Source organism: Pocillopora damicornis, chromosome 14 (assembly GCF_964200805.1).
Source record: "Pocillopora damicornis chromosome 14, jaPocDami1.2, whole genome shotgun sequence".
Taxonomy (NCBI): domain Eukaryota; kingdom Metazoa; phylum Cnidaria; class Anthozoa; order Scleractinia; family Pocilloporidae; genus Pocillopora; species Pocillopora damicornis.
In genome coordinates this window covers 5015001-5034681 of record NC_142683.1, presented here as the reverse complement: position 1 = coordinate 5034681, position 19681 = coordinate 5015001, and the positions used below count along the sequence as shown (strand labels likewise).

General features: G+C 37.1%; 1 protein-coding gene and 1 long non-coding RNA gene across 3 annotated transcripts in view; one reads left to right on the top strand and one right to left on the bottom strand.

Moving 5' to 3' along the window:
- LOC149034118 (uncharacterized) overlaps positions 1-10090 on the bottom strand; it is a 32016-nt gene extending 21926 nt beyond the window's left edge. Inside the window, exon 1 of the long non-coding RNA XR_016182968.1 lies at positions 9922-10090. This is a non-coding gene — a long non-coding RNA (uncharacterized LOC149034118). The remainder of the gene's footprint in view (positions 1-9921) is intronic.
- A 435-nt stretch (positions 10091-10525) lies between these two features.
- Positions 10526-17313, top strand: LOC113676791 (nuclear receptor subfamily 2 group E member 1-like). Of its 2 annotated transcripts, none has more exons than XM_089194027.1 (4): positions 10526-10692; positions 11174-11401; positions 14560-15279; positions 16063-17313. In XM_089194027.1, exons 1-4 carry the CDS (start codon positions 10650-10652, stop codon positions 16302-16304), a joined length of 1233 nt encoding a protein of 410 aa, XP_089050153.1. In that variant the 5' UTR covers positions 10526-10649; the 3' UTR covers positions 16305-17313. The 2 variants fall into 2 exon arrangements, with proteins under 2 accessions (XP_089050153.1, XP_089050154.1); XM_089194028.1 differs by having other exon boundaries at positions 10534-10692; positions 11177-11401.
- The last annotated feature ends 2368 nt before the right edge of the window (positions 17314-19681 follow it).

Below are 19681 nucleotides of genomic sequence, written 5' to 3'. Positions count from 1 at the left end.
GCGACCTGGATAGGGAGAAAGAAAAAAGCATGAATAGCCAAAAAAAATTTGTACTCATGCCATGAAGAAGTTTATTCGAAGTTTCTGATTCAATATTCACTAACTTTATCGTCGTATCACAAATCGATCTCAAAATCTGTATGGTACTGACCTTGAACGGCACCGTCTTTCAGGTGACCAGGAACGTGTGCTGAGGGAAAGTTGTTTACCATATCCAAAGCATAAAAAAGATAGATTCGAATAGACTTGAAAAAGGCGCATGGTTGAAACAATCCAAAATAGATATAAAATCGCCTTGCCGTTGATCGCGACTTCCTTTTTTCTCCTCCTTGCTTTTCTTTTACCCATTATTACAATTGCAAAAACCGACCAGACACAACTTCGACAAAGATAACCACCAAGTAACTTCCACGCGAATCAAACGTGATACGATGCCATAACAGGACATTTGACAGAAAACCTGTCAAGCTGTCGAGCTGTGAAGTTGTCTTACAACTCCAAACACCTCCGGCCGGAAGTTTCGCAGGAAGACTTTTCGCGTTTCTAGTAGTTTTACTTTGCACCTTGTTGATTTCACTTTAAAAAGCTTCTTAAAAAATATATAAAAAAAAAACATAACCAATGCAATCGAACAGGAAAGCGGTATGTATTATTCCATGGGCATGACTACGTTATTCATTCTTCCGAGGTCTCCAAACCCAATTATTCATTATTTATTTTTCACTTAAACCCGCTATTCATTATTCATTATTCAGCTTCCACCCCCGAGAGAGAACAAGTCAAACATCTTTTCAGAAAATATTCCAACTAAAAACCGCGAAATTAGATGATATATCAGATAATGCAATTATTGGTGATATGAAATTACCAAAAGAAAATTAAGAGAGAAAGGTGAAACCCCTTCTTACAAAATATTAATTGAAGATGAAATTCCAGATACTAAAGATGAAATTCTAGATCATGAGTTGAAAGGCTTATTTGATGATGGTGTTCAATTTCAACAGGAAACACAACTAGTATCGATACCTGAACTACCTACATATGAACAAAGTCTTGCTGACATTTTAAAAGGAAAAAAACAATTATATACTGATCCTCGATATCTTCCAGAGGGACTAGAGTTACCACCAGGATATGAAGAAGATGTTGAGATAGACTGTGCTATTGATAAAGAAGATGAGATTAATGTGTTATTAGCTGATTTAGGACTCAAGAATTATGATGATGTTAAAAAACAACGTAATAGAGTTGATATAACAAATACTCGCACTGAAAAATTCTTGAACAAGATAATCGAACAAGCAACACATAAACGGCGCCAGTTAAACGGTGTAAAAACACAGAATATTCTCTTACACAAAAAAGAAGCAATGACAGAACAAGACCTAATCGTGCAAAATAAACAAGTCGATGACAGACGAGTTCCGAATGAGTAAGTTAGATATCATAAACAACGACTTGAAACAAAAAAGGATCTGGAATCAGAAAAAGAAACGGTGGGAGTGTGATTGGAAAAAGGGTTACGCCGGAAGACCATAATACAGATTGGGGGGTGCTTTAGATATTCACAAAGCAATCGGGAGGTTACCAAAACCAAAAAGTGGTTGGACCTTACTTTTTCGGAATGGAAAAACAAGAAAAGAGAAAGAAAGGTGTACAGATAAAATAAAATATTGATGAAGAAAGAAAAGATGCTATCCAAAGATCCAAGACAAAATATATGCTCAACAAGGAGTGGTATTGCGATGTTTGTAAAAACGGTCATAATTATTCATTGGCTGGCAAATGGAAGCATGATAAAAGGCAAGATGCACCAACGCTACATTAGTGATTAAACACCTCTTCAACTTTAATTTATCCGCAAACTGGTTATTTCAACTTTTTAAACGCACAATTCTGAAAGATTTATCTATGGGTATAGTATAATGGAAATGAATGATAAGCATAATCAGGATGTGTATATTAATAGGGCTGATCTCAAAAAGCTCAGTAAATCAAAATTGATCAAACTGTTGCTGTTGAAACAGAATGCAGAATCAACTCCCAAACCAAGCATTAAACAAATGCTGAAGCAGAGAGACATAATATCCGTAGAAGACAAATCATTTTCTACTAGAACAGAAAGACCAATCCCAAAACCACGAAAGAGTGTCAAAGAAATGGTGCAGGAGTATGAAGATAACATAATACTTCCAGCAATTGAGTTCAGAGATGGGCGCAAACCTTTTCCAGTACTTAGAAATATAAAACCTGTCCTAGCACCTCGAAATATAAAAGCAATTCTAATGCCAAGAAAAAAAATAGGGCAAACAAGTAAAGCTCTGAAAGGATATACCAAAACATTTGAGGTTGATGTAAGACATAATAAAGACCCTTTAACACAACTAGGAAACACCAAAAAAACTTTAAACAGAATTCAATCTTAAAAAATAATTAGATCAAATTGGAGTTGTTAAATATGTGGAAAAATTGAGATCAACATGTAATTAGTTTGATGGAGACGCCACAATCATTAAAACAGCCTATTTCAACAGTAAAACCGAGACGGTTATCAATGTAAAATGACTTAATCTGGATTTATCAGATTCAAGCCAAGAGATTCAAAACAAGATAGCTGCTTGAATATCTGAAGGTTCCGGTTGGACTATCAATTTAATTGATAATCATTATATCCACACGTTGTTAAATGTAACCCACCGAAAGGATCATCTTATATTCAGTTACCATCACAACTTAGAAACTCCGCTAAGAAATTGATAAACCTCAAAAATGAAGATAATCAATGTTTTCGACGGTGTCATATCACACATTTAAATCCGCCAGAGAAATATCCTCAGAGAGTCAAAAAAACTGATAAACAATATATTGACGAGTTGGATTACCCAAGAATTGAATTTCCAGTATCTGTAAAACAGTACAACAGAATCGAAAAACAGAAAAACATTAATGTTAATGTGTTTGATTATGAAGCAAAACAACCATTCCAATCTATTTATCAAAAGAACAATTTAAAGATGAGATAACCTTTACTTATAAGTGATGAGAGTGAAGAATTCAACTGGGGTGAGCCAACTGATAAAGAAATGAGACATGGTTCAGTGATAAATACAATGGAAGATGTCAATGGGAAAAAGTCTTACATGAAAAAGACATTAGTGGATCACTATGTACTTATCAAAGACTTAAACAAGTTTATGTACAATGAAACAAAAGATGGACTTAGGAAGCATTTCTGTATGTACTGTTTGCTGTATTCCACTTCTGAAGATATGTTGAACAAGCATAAAACAAACTGTATCACAATAAATGGAAAGCAAGCAATTGAATTGTCTGTAAATTAGTCCTTTTATATTTTAGTCGTTTTTATATATATTAGCCCTTTGATATTTCAGCTTTATATTTTAAATTTTGTTAATTGGTTGTTTTATATTTTAGCCGTTTCGGTGGAATGTAATTTTTAAATATTTTTTTAACAATATTTGTGATATCTGTAACATTTTAAACATTTTTGTAAAGCGCTATTGGACATCGCTAGTAATGCTCATCAATACTGTATTATGAACCACTTCAGATTAAAGTTTGAAGAAATCAAGATGTCTGTTATCTTCCATAATTTGAGAGACTATGAAAGCCATTTTAAAATGCAAGAGATTGGTTAAATAACCAAAAAGCATACATATACAAACAAAAAAGGGGAAAATGAACAGATGAACATAAATGTAATACCAAACAATATGGTAAAATATATGGCTTTCATGTTAGGAAAGCATCTTGTGTTCCTTGATAATTTTTAATTCATGAGCTCCAGTCTTGATAAACTGATAATAGGTTAGTTCAAAGACGAGGCTTTTAGTAGAGCAATTACTCATTTTGTCAGCTTAAGATAAAAAATATACTCTTATATAAAAGATAATGCGAGAAATGATAGTACAGCCAAAGGAATGAAAAAAATTGTTATAGAGAAAGACATCAAAAATGAAGACTTTAAAAATGTATCATTAAATAAAAAACAAACACGTTATAAAACGAAAACCATCAGAAGTCAAAATCATTAGCTTGGAAGTTATGAAATCAATAAAGTATCACTCAGCTGTTTTGATGATAAAAGATATATATTTAATGATACACAATATACAATCATATGAATATGGACATTATAAAATTAACCATTGGTTCATACGTCAGCGTGCGTTCATCGAGATATGAAGCACGCGGGAAGTTTGGAGAGCACGAAACATGCGTAGCCGAGAGCAACTCTCGCTTCTTGAGTGCTCTCTAAACTTCCCAAGTGCTTCATATCTCAATGAACGCATAGCTGACGTAGGAACCAATTGTTTTATAACATTTTCAACCCGTCGGAAAATTTTTTCTCGAGGGATATGTTCGGTGACGTCATGAGCGTGCACAATAGGAATATGAAGCACGCTCGCGCACTTGAATTTAATCAGACAGATTTACAAGCTATGTTATAATATGACTTTAAATACCTCTCCAGTGCTGTCAGCATTACTTTTAGGGAATTAAAGTCGTTTTCTTACCGTTTTGTTTTTATAACTCGGTATAAAACTGCAACAGTTCTTGTCAAAGGTTTCGTTGTCGTACTCTTCTAGATTTTTTTTCTGCTTTTTTTCATTCGCCCACATTGCGAAAACGTTTCTCCAGAGTTCTGTGCTTTCTACGTTTCATTTAATTTTCGCTCACTTGTCTCAGTTCTTCGATAAATTCATCTTTCACTGTTCCGAAACGACACGCGATTGTTTTGAAAGATAGCCAAAAACACAGAGTATTTTTATTGTTGCTAAGCGATCTAAGAACCAATCAATTTCAAGTAATTTTGCCCGGGGCAATTAAAAAAAAAAATTAAAAATTCCCTCTGTCTCAGCCAATCAGCATTTAGTAACTTTTCCGTCTATGATATTACAATGAAAAAAATGAAGAAATATTTAATTTTCCGCAAGTGTATTTAAATTTGAGGCTTAAAAGCTTTAAAAATCGGCTCTTGGATTTTGTGGACTTAGTTTTCCCTAGTTCCCGATTCGCAACACAAGACTCCCCTTTTGTTGTGGTGTCATTTCTTTTGGGTTAAGAAAATTGTTCTATAGATCCACGAAACCCGGCTAAATTGAACTCAGTCTGCTGTTACTTATAAATTTCACCATGACTCTGGATCACAAAGATTTCTCTTGAAATTTCAGGAAATTTTAGATCTGTGAAAATAGCGTTATACGGCCAAAAAAAAACCCTATGTCTCAGAAACCGAGGCAGATTAGCTTCTAAACGACTAGGTTTTACTTTCAGTGCAATTTTTTCATGAGCGGTTGTTGCTGTAACTCAACACGTACTAAATGTTGAAATTTCACGTTCTCTTTTCCCTGTGATCTATGTTCTGAGGTTAGAACAAAAAACGCTAGTCCGTTAAATTTTCATGCAACACAGTGCGCTGAACTAAGAAGGCTTCGAGGTTCTTTCTAAGAGAAAACCAAAACAGCTTGATTAAAACTTGTGTTGAGTTAGACAATCTGCATTTGCATTTCGTGTAAATCTAATCCCTAAAGGAATAAGTCTAGACTGACCATCAGTTGCCATAGTTTGTGTAAACATAATTTGAGTTTTAGGGAGCGTAGCCAAAGCGGACAATGATAGTGTTAGGCTCAGCTGCTGAAACAAAATAAAAGGAGATACATAATTGCTAATTAATACTTTTCAAATTAGGTTTTTTCAAATTGCCTGTTTCAATCTTTTGTCCATCTTCATGTTTTTTTTCTTTAGTTTTCAGCCTGAGGAAATAATTATTTTTCATTAACTGCTAGTGTATTATTACTCTCTGTGTGGTCACTCATAATGAGCAGTAACAAAAGCCCTCAAAACATCACACGAGTCGGTCAGTCGCGTGATGCACTCGAGTTAATGCGTCTCCTGCACTTAGCCACACACCACGCGGTCATTTTCATTTTCATTTTCGCCTGCGGCTCATGTTATTACGAGAACTCTCAAAGCATTACTCTTGTCCATAGATAACGAAATGCATCCACTATCAGCGTTTTCGTATTTTTGACCAGAAATCTAGTTTCCAAGTTGTACATTAGGCTACATACACAAAGTATGCTACCACCTACAAGATTGACCGAGCTACGGACTCAAACCGCAATATGATTTGCACTGCGATTCAGTGTAAGACCACACACAAATTTTTCCCGTTTAAGTATTTCATAACTTGTTTTTCCCATGAAATCTATTTTTATGGCAGAATACCCATCATTTTAGTTTTTTTTTAAGGCCAACGTACTGTGCAAACAAACTGGATATTTCTTTAAAAACTTATTCTTCGTTTTGCCCCTCCCCCTAACCTCCCCTCCCCTCCCCCCCCCTTCATTAATTTTCATTGTATTGTGCAATAATAAAATAGTACAGTGCAATAATATAAAAAAATGTCTGCCTGCAAGGCTAATTCGCTGGTGGAGATTACCGGCCAGACAAGGGATCTTGCTGACATTTTTTGTATTTTTCCTCGCGCATACGGTAGAGTTCGAGCAAAATCGAAAACAGCTTATTGTCTAAATTCCAATTTACTTCTCTAATTTCTCTGTAACAGGTAAAGTGGTCATCGACGTCTTTTGTAAATCAAAGAGCGGCATAGTCACTTATGTAATACTTGTGGAATTCATCATAGATGTCTCCTTGGCTTAGCTAAATAACACCGGCCTTTTTACCTTTGATTAGAAATTATTCAGGGTGAATTTCCAGATCTATAAAATAACTGCAGATAACTATCATCGATTTAATCATTTCTGGCGTAATTGAATAACATTCAAATCTTGCATTGAAGCCGCAACCATGCGCTTTTCCTTTACGACAAACTCGGCTGTCAGAATATACGTATACTCCTAACAATCAACTGATCATATTCTCCTTTCAGAGTTTCTATTAGCTGTTGTGGCTTAAAGAGTATCGACGCATGCTTTACTGAACAGATTAAATACAATATTGAACGAGATGCAGCCAATAGAAGTATGGAAGAATTTCAGTCCATGTTACGACCACCAAATGCGTTTTATTTGGCAGTAAATCACAAGAGAGTCATCATTCCCTTCAATTATAAAAACAAATGCCCCGATCTGATTTGACATTGAAAAGATCGATGTTTTAGAGACAATGCCCAAAGGTCGAGTTATTCAACTCTGTACAACTTTAACACCAAGAACTGAATTTGTTGTAGGGCGCAAAGTCTGAAAATTCAAGGATGAATAATGTTTATCAAATCGAGTGTGGGGTTTAAAGTTCAAAAGACTCGGCTGTTACACAACACATGCTTTTCTTGTTTAGAGCTCAAGGCTTACTTAAGGCCTGTTTCTCGAAAGTACCCGAGTACTGGTCCAATTTTGCTTTGTTTCCTTAAATTGTTTGGCTTTAGTTTCGAATGGATTCATAAAACCGCAAACAAAAAACAGCTTTTTAAAACGAGTAACCCAGGAGATACGGACCTCTGACTCTTCACATGCTCAGTCTAGACGCCAAAGGTGTTGATGTCAAGAAATCGAAACTACTCTTTTTCCTCTGGCTTTTTGTCTCTGTTTACACACTGGACATGTTTGTTTTCGTTGCTATTTGTTTCCTCTTTAGTTGGTAACTTTTAAAGGCTAACCCAAATTTTGAAATAATTTAAAAGTTGCATTGCGTGAACTTTAAGTTTTACAAACTTTTTTTAGCAATCTCTTTGTTTTGAGGCCTCCTCGTGAGTCCTTTTTGTAGGCTTTTGTTTGTTTGGTATTTTACTATTTTGACTGAATAACAAAGTGTGACCCGCAATACAAGGTTCCTCTGAGAAAATTTACCCACGTGCAGAGAATAATCTACACGGTTTACCTCGTGTACAAGTGGTAAATTACTGGCTTTTAATCCAGTGAATTGACTAATGGATAGCCAATCACTGGACGTAACTGTCTGGAGATAGGAAATCAAATGCTAGACGTAGCTGGCGGCCGAGAAGTAATGGAAAGGTTGTTGATATATGTGAACAAAGAGCTGCTCTGTAAACTTTGGATGTGCTGTAATTTCTCAGTTCCCCTTGTTTACCTTATAGGCTCCTTTTAAATAATCCTTGCCAGTTTTAATTCCAAACCATATTTATCCTACCTCATAGAGAACGAGCTGATGGTTTAATGACAAAATTGTTGACTTTAATGATAGCTTAGCTTTTTGTTTATTCGTTTGCGACTAATTTTATCTAAAATTAGATCTTTTACGCGCAAGACGTGAATTGGGAGAGAGTTTAACGACCGTCTGCCTTAGAATAGTGTCCTTTATTTTTTGGCGTTCAAAGTAGATTTAAAATGAAAAAGGTTAAACGTTGAAGAGGCGTTTTTCTGTTGCTTTCACAACTGCGAAGAAGCTCAATAATACTTTCTATATAAATTTGATTTTGACATAAATTTGTCATCGACATGGATTGAGGAATTCACTCGCAAGCGGGTCTAAACTGGAAAAATACAGTGCACCTCGTAGACTTATAAAGTTTTATTTTGCATGTGCAGATCTATTTCCGGCATGGACTTGAAAATATTTCATTAATTAAAAAGTTCTTGACTTCTGCTTAGCTTTGAATTGAGATGGTAATCCTGGTTTTCATTACTAGGTAAGAGACAATTGTTGGCAAACATTTTGACACTTCAGTAGGCCTCATGGTTTGGTAAAGAGTAGGAATTGAAAGCTTAAGTAAACCCCTAGGCATGCAACGAAATTTATCGGCAAGAACAAACGACAAAAGTTTTTAAATATCCATTACAACTCAAAAATGAAATTCGAGTTGGCTCGTGGGAGAAATTTCTTTCACACGATCTGGACACCGTATGATTTACTTCTTGCTTTTAAAGAAGATATCTCTGATGGCATTCAGTTTTTCTTTACGAAGGAAGAAGAAAAATCGATACTGTCAATTTGTGAAGAGCAAATTTCAAAAAGTAAACTTGAAGGAATGTCCGATGATCAATATGACAAAGAGTTGATATTGGTGAGTCTGAAATGATCTTCCTTTCGCGTGGTGAGAAATCAAGCGGTATTTTCCACCCAGGGGACAATTGTTCAACAAACACCTTGCCATCGAGAAGCATATGATTTATCCTAACATCAGTTCAAAAAAAGCCTCAAATCTTGAAGTAGATGCAATCAAATGGCATTTTTCATTCGCTAATTGCAAACCTTTCTCATTCGAAGGCGTAGTTGTTTTCAAAAATTATAGCATTTTTATTTTGCTAATTGTTTGAGGTAAACTTGATTAGATGGGCGGAATCCTAGGAGACACAGATGTCACGTCTGCTTCACGGCTCGGCCGTAAAAAAACCTCGTTCTTGCAGGTACCTCATTGTTTGATTTCCCTTCAAGTTATCTAATGACTCTAAAGTAAACTTTATCCAACCAAATTTTAGAGCAATTTACTTAACGACTGGTTTTTGCATTGATTCAACAAGTGCAATTTTATGTAATCGCCAATAAAAGCCAACCTTAAGCATCCAACCACACTGAATGATTGATTATTGATATGCATAACCCTACAAACCAAGCAGGAGTTACTTTGTAGATTTCCATCACAAAACATGTCTGTTTTTTTCCCCTGAGATTTAAACGCTCAGTTGCGGTGAGTTTTGTATTACTTTGTATCAGAACGCCAAAGTAGTAGAGACGAGAATGAAAGGCAAATTCAAACACAAAAATTCCTGCTATGAACTGTTAACCTCCAAGTCACAAGCTAAGATTAGGGTTGAAGGCTATTGAGCATGGATTTCTTTCCGTGCGAGTTGGTTATCTTGCCACGAGGTAAAGCAGAGACGCGCAAACAAAAATGTCATCCTAGCTTCTAATAACCCTAAATTAACAGACCAAATAAGAAGGCTGGCCTATTAAGATTAAACAAGACAAAACCCTTACTTGTAAGATGTGTTTACTTAGTGAAAGCTACCAAATCCACGTGCTTCGGTCTGTATGGACGTCAAGCGAATTTGAACTGTGCCTGAGGGTGATTAGACAGACAGACAGACAGATAACTTAAAACTGACAGAATATACTCACGAACAGAAAAAAACAAAAGCGGTGACTCGAGATCCAAACGCATTGTTACACATTTCTCGCAATTAAAACGTGATTTTCATTTTTAGCGATTGCACGAGAAATGCTATGGCAACCGAACTTGAATTAGATCGCTTCTCATTCAAAGAGCTGTGGTATGTAGTCTTTGAACCGTCTTAATTCCGGTGGATCGCGGAGCAAGGTTAAATCTATTGTTCCTGTTTAAACACCGTTACGAATACACACATGCTTGGACCTCCCATTCATCAGTTGCTGAGAGAATGCTCGCTTAGTAGCAAACGATCGCATAAACCATTTAAGAGAATCTAATTTAATTAGGTGGTTACCCATGCAAATCCGAGATCAGTTTTCCACCAATCAGAGCCAAGCTCCTTGACCCACTGACCAATCAGAGAATACCTACTTTATGCACCTGTTCAGGACCAGCAAGTACAAATATCGCCTCTAAATTTTCATGCAAGACATCGTCAGCTCAGAAACTCCCGGGGAACAGAAATCGAAATACTCGAGGTGTCTCTCCATAAGAAAATTTTTTACCAGAATACCTCTTTTTGTAGAATTGCAGAAATATGGCTGACGCAGACGTTCTTGCAGCGAGGAGAGGAAAATCAGGTACGATAAAATACTGGAAATTACCTTAAATATCATTTCCTGTGGATCATAAAATCGTATTGAATACGATTTTATTCCAGGTCATATACAAAGAAAAAGTATAGCACAACGAAAACGCTTTGCATTGCAATTCAGAGACTTTAGCTCAATAACAACGCTCAAATTTATTGGATGTAATAACGTACCCCAGATTTCTATACAGACAGCTGCAATAGAGGCTACGCCTAATCAAACAAATTGCATTAAGATAGGATGTTTATTTAAGTAAAAGCGTTGGAAAAACGCCTCATCTTTGGGGAAAATTGCCCCCTGAGCAAAGCTAATAATCGCAAAACGCGATCAAAAGAGAGGCCGTTTAATTGAGGGTTGCTTACTCGTGTGTACGCGTGCCGCAAACAAAGCTAATCTACCGAATAGCCGAAAGTCGAAAAGTCACATTACTCAGTGTCAAATTACCAACTACTTGACAACTCTTTTTCAGAAGCCAAGCAAACAGTTCTGTGTAAAGTGTGCGGAGACAGAGCTTCTGGAAAGCATTATGGAGTATTAACATGCGATGGATGTCGCGGATTCTTCAAGCGAAGCATTCGCCGGGATCTTGCGTATCAGTGCAAAGAGAATAATTCCTGCCCTATAGATGTGGCCAGACGAAACCAATGTCAAGCCTGTCGGCTAAAAAAGTGCTTTGAAGTTCGCATGAACAGGGACGGTAAGCCAACTTATCTTTTCTTTCCAATCCAGTGAAAATTAAAAAAAAAGAACGTTTTATCTTGCAAATGTAAGCAGGGGTTATTAGTCGGGTTACAGGAAGAGGACACGAATTTCATAACAAAGGCTTTTCAAAGTGAAGGACAATAGGGCAAACTGAAATGTTTATCGCTCTTTGTTTTCAATCAGCATCCAACACTCTTTTAATGGAAATTTTTTGTCTTTTCGCCGCTAAAAGAGCCTCGTTCGTTTCCTCTCAATGTTTTGTATTAAGGACTGAGCATACCTGCTGAGACCACCTGTCCTAAAATAAAAGATTTGGGCTCACCCAAAAATGCGTTCGTCACAACAAATTCGCACTATTGTACAATACTGCAGAGATCTTTTAAGTTTCTACACGGATCAATGAATACTTTAAATTCTATCTGAGGATCTGTTGATGCGCCTTTAATGATCGCTGCCTTGTTTACTCAATTATTTCATCCAGCTTCGAAAACTTGCCGTGCAGATCAAAATGTTTTCTAATGAATTCTGAATGATCAGCGGGGTCTATCAGGTTGTATCAATTTGTTGTAGGTTCTGCATAAAAACGGTAATTTTAGTACGAGTTAAGCGCAGTAAGGGCAGCCATGTTCATAACGCGATAGCTTAAATAAAAGCCGTTGCGAAACGACTTTGTTTATTTTGACAATCTGCCCTAACAATACCTGACCTCACAACGGCGTTTCAAGATAACCTTCCCAATTTATACCTCAACTCAGGGTAGCTAATGCAATTATCCCAAAAAAACCCCATTAATTATTGTTTACATGTTTTCTTTCAACGAATGGACCCTCCTTTTATTTGCGACAAAATTTTCTGTGCGCTTCCGAACTTCCGATTCGACTGAAAAGATTTCTTTGCCCATCGCCGCAGAGTAATCTATTATTTATTGGGTGTACTCAGCCCAATCCGAACTGAGTGGAGGTATTTCAATTCGTCTCTTCTGAGTCGCGAAACTTCTAAAGTTCTTTGATCGTTTTAGCACAAAGAACAATTTATACGCCCAATTGATTTCGAACTATGAAAGTCTTTCTTTAGAAACCTCACCACAGTGCTGTATTATGCAAAATTAGCGTTGTATGGAACCGTGGTGATTAATAATTCATTCCAGTGTTTAAAGACCGAAACAGAAAACAAACCCAATGTAAAATAAAAAAACTACTTAATAGATGCTTTTTTGGAGCTGAAAGACAGTACCCGAGCTTTTGTCTTCCATCACTGATCATTTTCGCGGCAAATACTTGAGGTCAAAGAATTCGAGCTCTGCTGAATTTTCACCACTGAAAAGCTTCCGCTCTGATTCAAGCGCTTTGCATTCTAAGAGAGAACGACTACAGACTATTTCTAATCGCGAGAAATTTTTCTTTCTCTCTCCCGCGCATGAAACTTTTCAAAAGTAAAAATAAATAGTCCTGTAGGGCACTGGAAAGTGTCGAATAGATTCCAAAAGTATTGGATTTTTTCCATTTGGAAGCTAGCCTATCCCGTTTCTTTATCATTCCAACGGAACTGAAATAATGGAAAAAAGTTAATCAGGTATAAACTTGCGTACCAATGCATGCATGATTTGTTCCCCCGACGCGCATTGTTCTACCGCGGTTTGTCAACATCCGTTTCTTTGAAGAGGTTTTTTCTGATTTATTGCTGAAATCAAGATCAAAGTCACGTTTCAATTAATTGGTCTTGCTTTTAAACATATCTCAGCGAAAATTCAGCGCGCAAATTCTTTATTATTCGTCAGTATGTCGCAGCTAAGTCATTGTAAAAGAATGAAGCTGAAAACGCATTATGAGCTTTTCTGTCTTCGAGGATCAACGCTGTCCTGTGGAATTCAAAAATGAATTAGGCCAAACAAAACAAACATTTCAAAGCCCTTGTTGTCTGTTAAGTATAAGGTCTTCAAAACGAAGGTGTCCCACCTTGTGACTAACAAGCCAATCAGAGTGAGAGAAATTCTGATCTCCATGAACAGCAGCTGAAAGTTAAGAAGACTGCTTTTGACATCAAGAGTGATTTGAGAGCCCCTGGGGCTCAGGTACATTAAACGGGTTTACTATTGTGATGTCACACACTCTGCTGTCATTGGTAACCAATTGAGAGGTTTTTTGTCCACCTCAATTGGGCTATCATTGTACAGCATAGCTCTCAGGTCGGTAGTTTTTTGAAAAGGCATGTACAGTAACTCTACTATGTTACATCACTGTTCGTGCGTGCCAAAAAAAAAGTATAAGTTTTTTAAGTTCGTTGATTGCAAATTGTGTCGATTTTCATGATCCTCGGAAACGTCCAGATTCCTCTTTGGTTTCTTCTGAAATCGCCGATGATTGGCTCTAGCATCAAACTATCATCTCAGGGTTCAATTCCATAAAAAAGTAATTCTGAATAACTAAAAGTATCGGGATGTGATTTACTTCCTTAGTTCATTTTCATTCAATAAAATCAGTTCAAGACTTGTCGGACATTGTGGCTGGTAACACCAGACTGGAAGAGAACAATGAGCTTCTGAACTAGAATTTGCGCCCTTGATTTCATTTCAATAAAATGTAGCTCGAAAAGTCTATGCATCTGGGAAATTCATGACACGTGTTGATGGGGTAGGAAATTACACCCTTGTAATTGTATTACACTCAAAAGATCTCTCGGCATTATCGGGTTATGTTAGAACAAAGAGAACTTTGTGGTAAAGACAGGAAAATAGCGTTTGACTGAATACTTAGCAAAGCTTAAAACTATATCAAAAAGTTTGTTTTGATTAAGTATAGCCAGAAGACTAATTAAGTTGAGCACAGAAAAAAAATTTACAGTCAATTGAAACCAAAATGAGATTATGTAAAGAGCGTGCTTCGATTTTGACCAATCTTTGAAGTCAACTGTCTTTCATAACACTTTAGGACAGGAAACCCAACCTTTAATTTTAGCATGCGTCTTGCCAGGGTAAATAAAAGGCGCAAATAAACAATTTCTATAAATTTCTATAAAGCTTTTATTTTAAGTTTTTATTTTCGATTACGTGTATATCGCCCACTAAAATATTTGGCGGCATGCTATCTTATTATGATGAATCAGTTCGTTAACGTTTGTCCAGTTTTATAAGCTTATGTTATGATTGGTTTTCAGCCGTGCAACACGAACGTGCTCCGCGTACAAATCAGTTCAAACAGGCGTCAAACGAAGAAATCCGATGCAAGCCTCTGAAGAGGAAACATAACAGCTACGAGCAGGAGCATATGGATCTCCCACCAGGCCAAATCCACGTAACTCCAAAGAAAGAAAAACTTCTGGACTCTCCTGTTACTCCGGAACCTATATTCTTCAGGAACAGCCCGCCCAGATATACTATGGAACATAAGAGCGCCTTCCTCATGGGATATTCAAACGCCGAGAGCCCAAAAGACGTCCCAGTGGCTGTTTCCGTGGCGACTGCAATGACACCTCCGCACACGCCCCAGCATGGACAACAGGTGCCCTATCCAATCATGTATCTTAGCTCACCGGAAATGCTGCACGAGTCCGCCGTGCGGATTCTATTTATGACCGTGAAATGGGTTCGCAACATTCCGACATTCTTTGATCTTCCATTCCGCGATCAGGCGATCTTATTGGAGGAGGGCTGGAGCGAGCTTTTCATTCTAAGTGTCGCGCAATGGAACTTGCCCGTGGAGATGGGAACTTTGCTCGCGGCTGCGGGATTGAGCCCGGAGCGGGATAACTCGGACAAGTCAGTCTGCGGGATGAGTGAGATCAAGGCAATGAAAAATATCGTGGAAAGGTTTAGAGCAGCGAATATAGACCAGACGGAATATGCCTGCTTGAAAGCCATCATTCTCTTTAAGCCTGGTATGCTAACTTTTTTTTAAACTTTATGTTTGTTTAGAGAATAAAGAGAGTCTCAATGGCGTTTACTGGTAGCCGTAAGATGGCCAAAAACTACAGCTGTTAGGCGTAAAATTTGACAACTTTTCAAGCGATAGTCGTAAAAAAAAAACCGTAAAAAATTCCGGTGAAAACAATGGAATGATGTTAACCGTTAGCCTTAAAATGGCCAAAATTTTAACCTTAAGCCGTAAAATCTATTACTCCGTCGAGACCCCTATTCAACAACTGCTATCAAATTTTTTTTCTTTCCGAATGGTTTGATAGAATTTGAAAAGTCAACCCTCAATAATATTTTGCTCCTCATATTTACAATACTAAATTTCTAAAATCTTTCTGCCACACTATTACCAAAATGCAAAAACCTAAGCCTGAAATAGCGGAGAGTTCAACAGATATATCTGGGGTTCCTAGACAAGATTTAAAAGACCAAACTTGAAATTTTTGACTCTATCTGTGAATATGGAAAGGTAGCTGCGTAATGTAAGTGAGCGTAGTCATGGGACGGACTGTTGTTGGTTGCAGTGACAACTTGAGCGCATCAACAAGTCATCAACAATTCTTTTCAAGACTACTCTGCACGATCAGACCACGAGTTCAATGTTACGCCTGGTTTTAAACCATATTCTTTACTAAGACAAACAAACCGTGATGCTCAATGAGGGCTATGAAAGAAATAATGAAATAAGAAATAATTAATCGCTATGAAATCATTAAAGCTTATATTTTTCATTCTCGCTGTTACAGATATTAGAGGACTAAGAGCCCCGAGTCACGTTGAGCAACTTCAAGACCAAGCGCAAAGCATGCTGGGAGAATATGACCGCCAAACGTATCCAAACCAGCAAGTTCGCTTTGGACGATTACTCCTCATGCTACCTGCATTGCGAGTGCTGTCCGCAAAATGCATTGAGCAGATGTTTTTTCGTGGTACGCTTGACAACATCCCAATGGAAAGGCTCTTATCAGACATGTTTAAGTCCGCATAATTTGTCTTCAAAAGTTGGTTTTGCAAGATTATACACCCGGACGTATAAATTCGCCTGAAACGGCGGAAAAATAAATTGAAACGCAAAAAAATAAGCGCTCGCGAAGTGAGCGACGTAAGAGCATGGGTTGAAATAGGACAGTAACGGTGCAACACGAAGATTGCAATGGATAATATTCGTAGACTTGCCCGCGGAGAATTGAAGATGCTCCTTCAAACTGATGTATGGAAGGATGGTGAATTGTAATATTGCAGGCTAAGTCTGGTTTCGATAACTTCCGATTGGAAACCTTGATGGAAAGGAGAATAAAATACAAGCATAATGTTGTCCGTTACTGAATCAGAAACAATAAACAGTGACTACAGCAAGAGGAAATCATTTCACGTTCTCTTGCTTTCAATTTGAGTACCTAGATATTTTTATCCTAATTCAAGCTTCTTTTAGCTATATATTTAGAGGAATTTTTCTCCTTTCCTAAAGTATCACGAAAATTCTTAAAACAGTTTACCTCATTTTTCCCTCAATTAAATTCTTATTTTTACTTTAGCTTGAGTATCACAGACTTCGTTTAGCTTATTTTTCTTTCATTTCTCTAGTATTTTGCTTTTTCTTAATATTTCAAAATTTTTTCTCTCAAATTAGTCAGAATTTTATATCTAAGGTTTTGCACTATGCCATTTATAAGAAAATTAACTGCACAAATAACTAAGTTTTTTTTACATTTTAGCAAAAACAATGTGCAATGCTGAAATTTTGGTGACTAAAAGTTTTGAAAGGAAGAGTGGAAAGTCAGAGAGCAGACCATTCCTGCAATCTGTCGAACAACTCGAAAACACGTTTCAGATGAACTAAGTGGTATCTTGAAAACGGAGTTTATATGGTTATTCTTGTAAGAATTTTAATACAAATACCGCGAAAGAGTCATCGAAAAGAAAAGCTCTGGAAGCGCAAAATATATATGTAATTATCAATTAATAATCATCCGTTAATAAAGATTTTTTACAATGAAGGAACGTGAATTGTAACTTGTATAGAAAAGTGATAGAAAGGAATGATAGATGACCAACTTGAAACTTTTTTACTTAATTTGTCAAGATAAATAAACCGTGGCTTTAAATTGCCTTAACCTGTGATTAAAGTGGACCTTGCTCATACGACCAACAATGGGCCATAACAGATGATTACAGATAAAAAGGTGATCACCTAAACTGGTTAAAGCGCAATAACTCATGCAATTTGTCTTAGAAAGTGTACTTGCTCGGAACTAGCATATACCAGTTTTTTCATGTGCGTTATTGACCAAGCGTGAGGTCAAGATCGCTAGATATTGGCTAAGTTCTTTTTATTTATTTATTTTATTTTATTTTTTTTTTTTTTTTTGGGGGGGGGGGCGTTTTTATGGACCGAGACGAAGCACAATAAACCAACGAGAGTCGTGTGTGCCTAAGCTGTCCAAAAATTGCGAACGTTTTAAATCCGCCCCACATAATGTTTTTCTTGCACGGAATCAAAGCACAATCCCGAGCGAGATTGCCCATTCGGGTAGCAAATCAGAACACCGTCGGAGGTTCGCTTCATATTGCCCACAGGCGCTACCAGCGGTGAAATAACATGTTTTAAAGGAGACTCGAGGAAAGACTGGTCAGCAGTGATAATTTACCTGGTTCTGTATTGGGTAATTTGAAAACGAAACCCTCAAGGCAAATTGGAAATGCATTGAGGGAAACTATGCTGCAATTCTAATCTTTGTTCATCCAGCAAGCCTCCTTGGCAACTCTTTTTTGGGAAGTTGTGTTTGCTAAATTATAAATGTTCGGCGAACAAGTTTCCTTCACAGCTCAAATGCCCAGGCCAGAAGCAACGAGCGAAACTGCTTGTATTAAGGGGGCAAGTTTCAAGAGAAACTGTGGTGCTGCGTCGGTGGGAGAGGACAACTGGGTAATTTAGTGTTATTAACTGAATTGATAACGTAAATTGTCCGCCGTAAAGAGTTTAAAAAGCCAAAGTTTCGAGCGTTAGCCCTTCGTCAGAGCGAATGATGACGGGCTAGCGTTCGAAACGTCAGCTTTTAAACTCTTTACGGCGGCCAATTTACGTTATCAACTCAATTGGTAATACTAAATTGCCTGTGAAACTGCTTGTAGCCTGCTTTCCTTGGTTCTTAGTGGTCCTAAGATCATGAAGACTTATACGAAAACATATACAAAATATTTCAAGTACATACAGCTGTTCGAAAAGGGTTGTCGTAAAAAGGAAAAAACTGCACGCAACAATCCCTGAAAGCAATCTGGGTATCAAGTAATCAATGAATTTTAACAATTCAAATAAATAACTTCATCCAACCTACGATGCCTCGTTCCTACTATGACTTTTCTCAGATTTCTCTGAAATCCTGAGGTAAAAGAAAAAAGTACCAACGATATTTCCGCATGCTTTTTTACGCTTTTTTTCCCGCAACTTTTCTCAAAGCAACTGTATATAAAGTATTTGTTATGTCTTCTACAAGGATTTCCAGCCCTGAGAAAAGCTGCAAAAACACTTATGGAAAAAAACGATATTTTTCACGCCTGTTTGATATCGCCAATCAGCCGCTGACACGTCACTCGCCCTTTGCGCAACTCCGTCAGGTCGATAAATGAACGGTAAAACCTTCGCCATTCTCAATCCATGGTCGTTTGTCGTAATTTTGTCGGATTATGGCTACTAAAACACTGAAAAATCACCATCGCTTAAAGACAGTGACGTCAAAACTTTCGTAGAACGGGAAGAAAACCAAAATACGAAAAAAAATCGAGAGTTACGTATTCAGTGGCTTTGGTAATGGAAATTCTCGCGGCTGAGAACAAAAATCGACAGTTGGAAGATTTGCCACAGGCCGACTTTGGCCGTTTACCTGGAAGATTTCTTGTGTCGGTAAGGACAAAGTCAATAACTGATAATTTTTGTATATTGAAAATTACGCCCACTGTTGTTTTTGTAATGATTCAAGGCGTTTTTTTTATCTTAAGCCTTACGCTAACGCACTTTCTCATTTTTATTCGGGGATCATCATCATCAATAAAGTCAACTTTTCTTGTCAGTAAAGGGCCATTGTGTTTATATAATAAACAAAGTAGTACATGGTTGCCTGTAAATATGTGTGCGCTTACTCGTGAGCTATCGTCTGTTGAACACTCCGTGAGAAATTCTATATCTACGCGCGCCATGAATTATTCTCTATTTCTCTACTTCCCCGTTTCTGTAAACATAGCAACAGTTCCTTGCAAAACACAATAAGTACTTTTCCCTAGTGGCGGAACGCCCGTGTGGAATGTTATATTGAATTAAATATTTTGAATAATTTTTTAAGCGTGAGCTGTTTACTACAGTTGGAGCTG

Bases quoted from the DNA above. Each gene is read 5' to 3' on its own strand.
- LOC113676791 (XM_089194027.1), top strand. From the start codon at position 10,650: ATGGCTGACGCAGACGTTCTTGCAGCGAGGAGAGGAAAATCAG. The intron at 11,402-14,559 runs GTAAGCCAACTT...ATTGGTTTTCAG, and splicing joins AGTTCGCATGAACAGGGACG to CCGTGCAACACGAACGTGCT. The intron at 15,280-16,062 runs GTATGCTAACTT...TCGCTGTTACAG, and splicing joins CATCATTCTCTTTAAGCCTG to ATATTAGAGGACTAAGAGCC.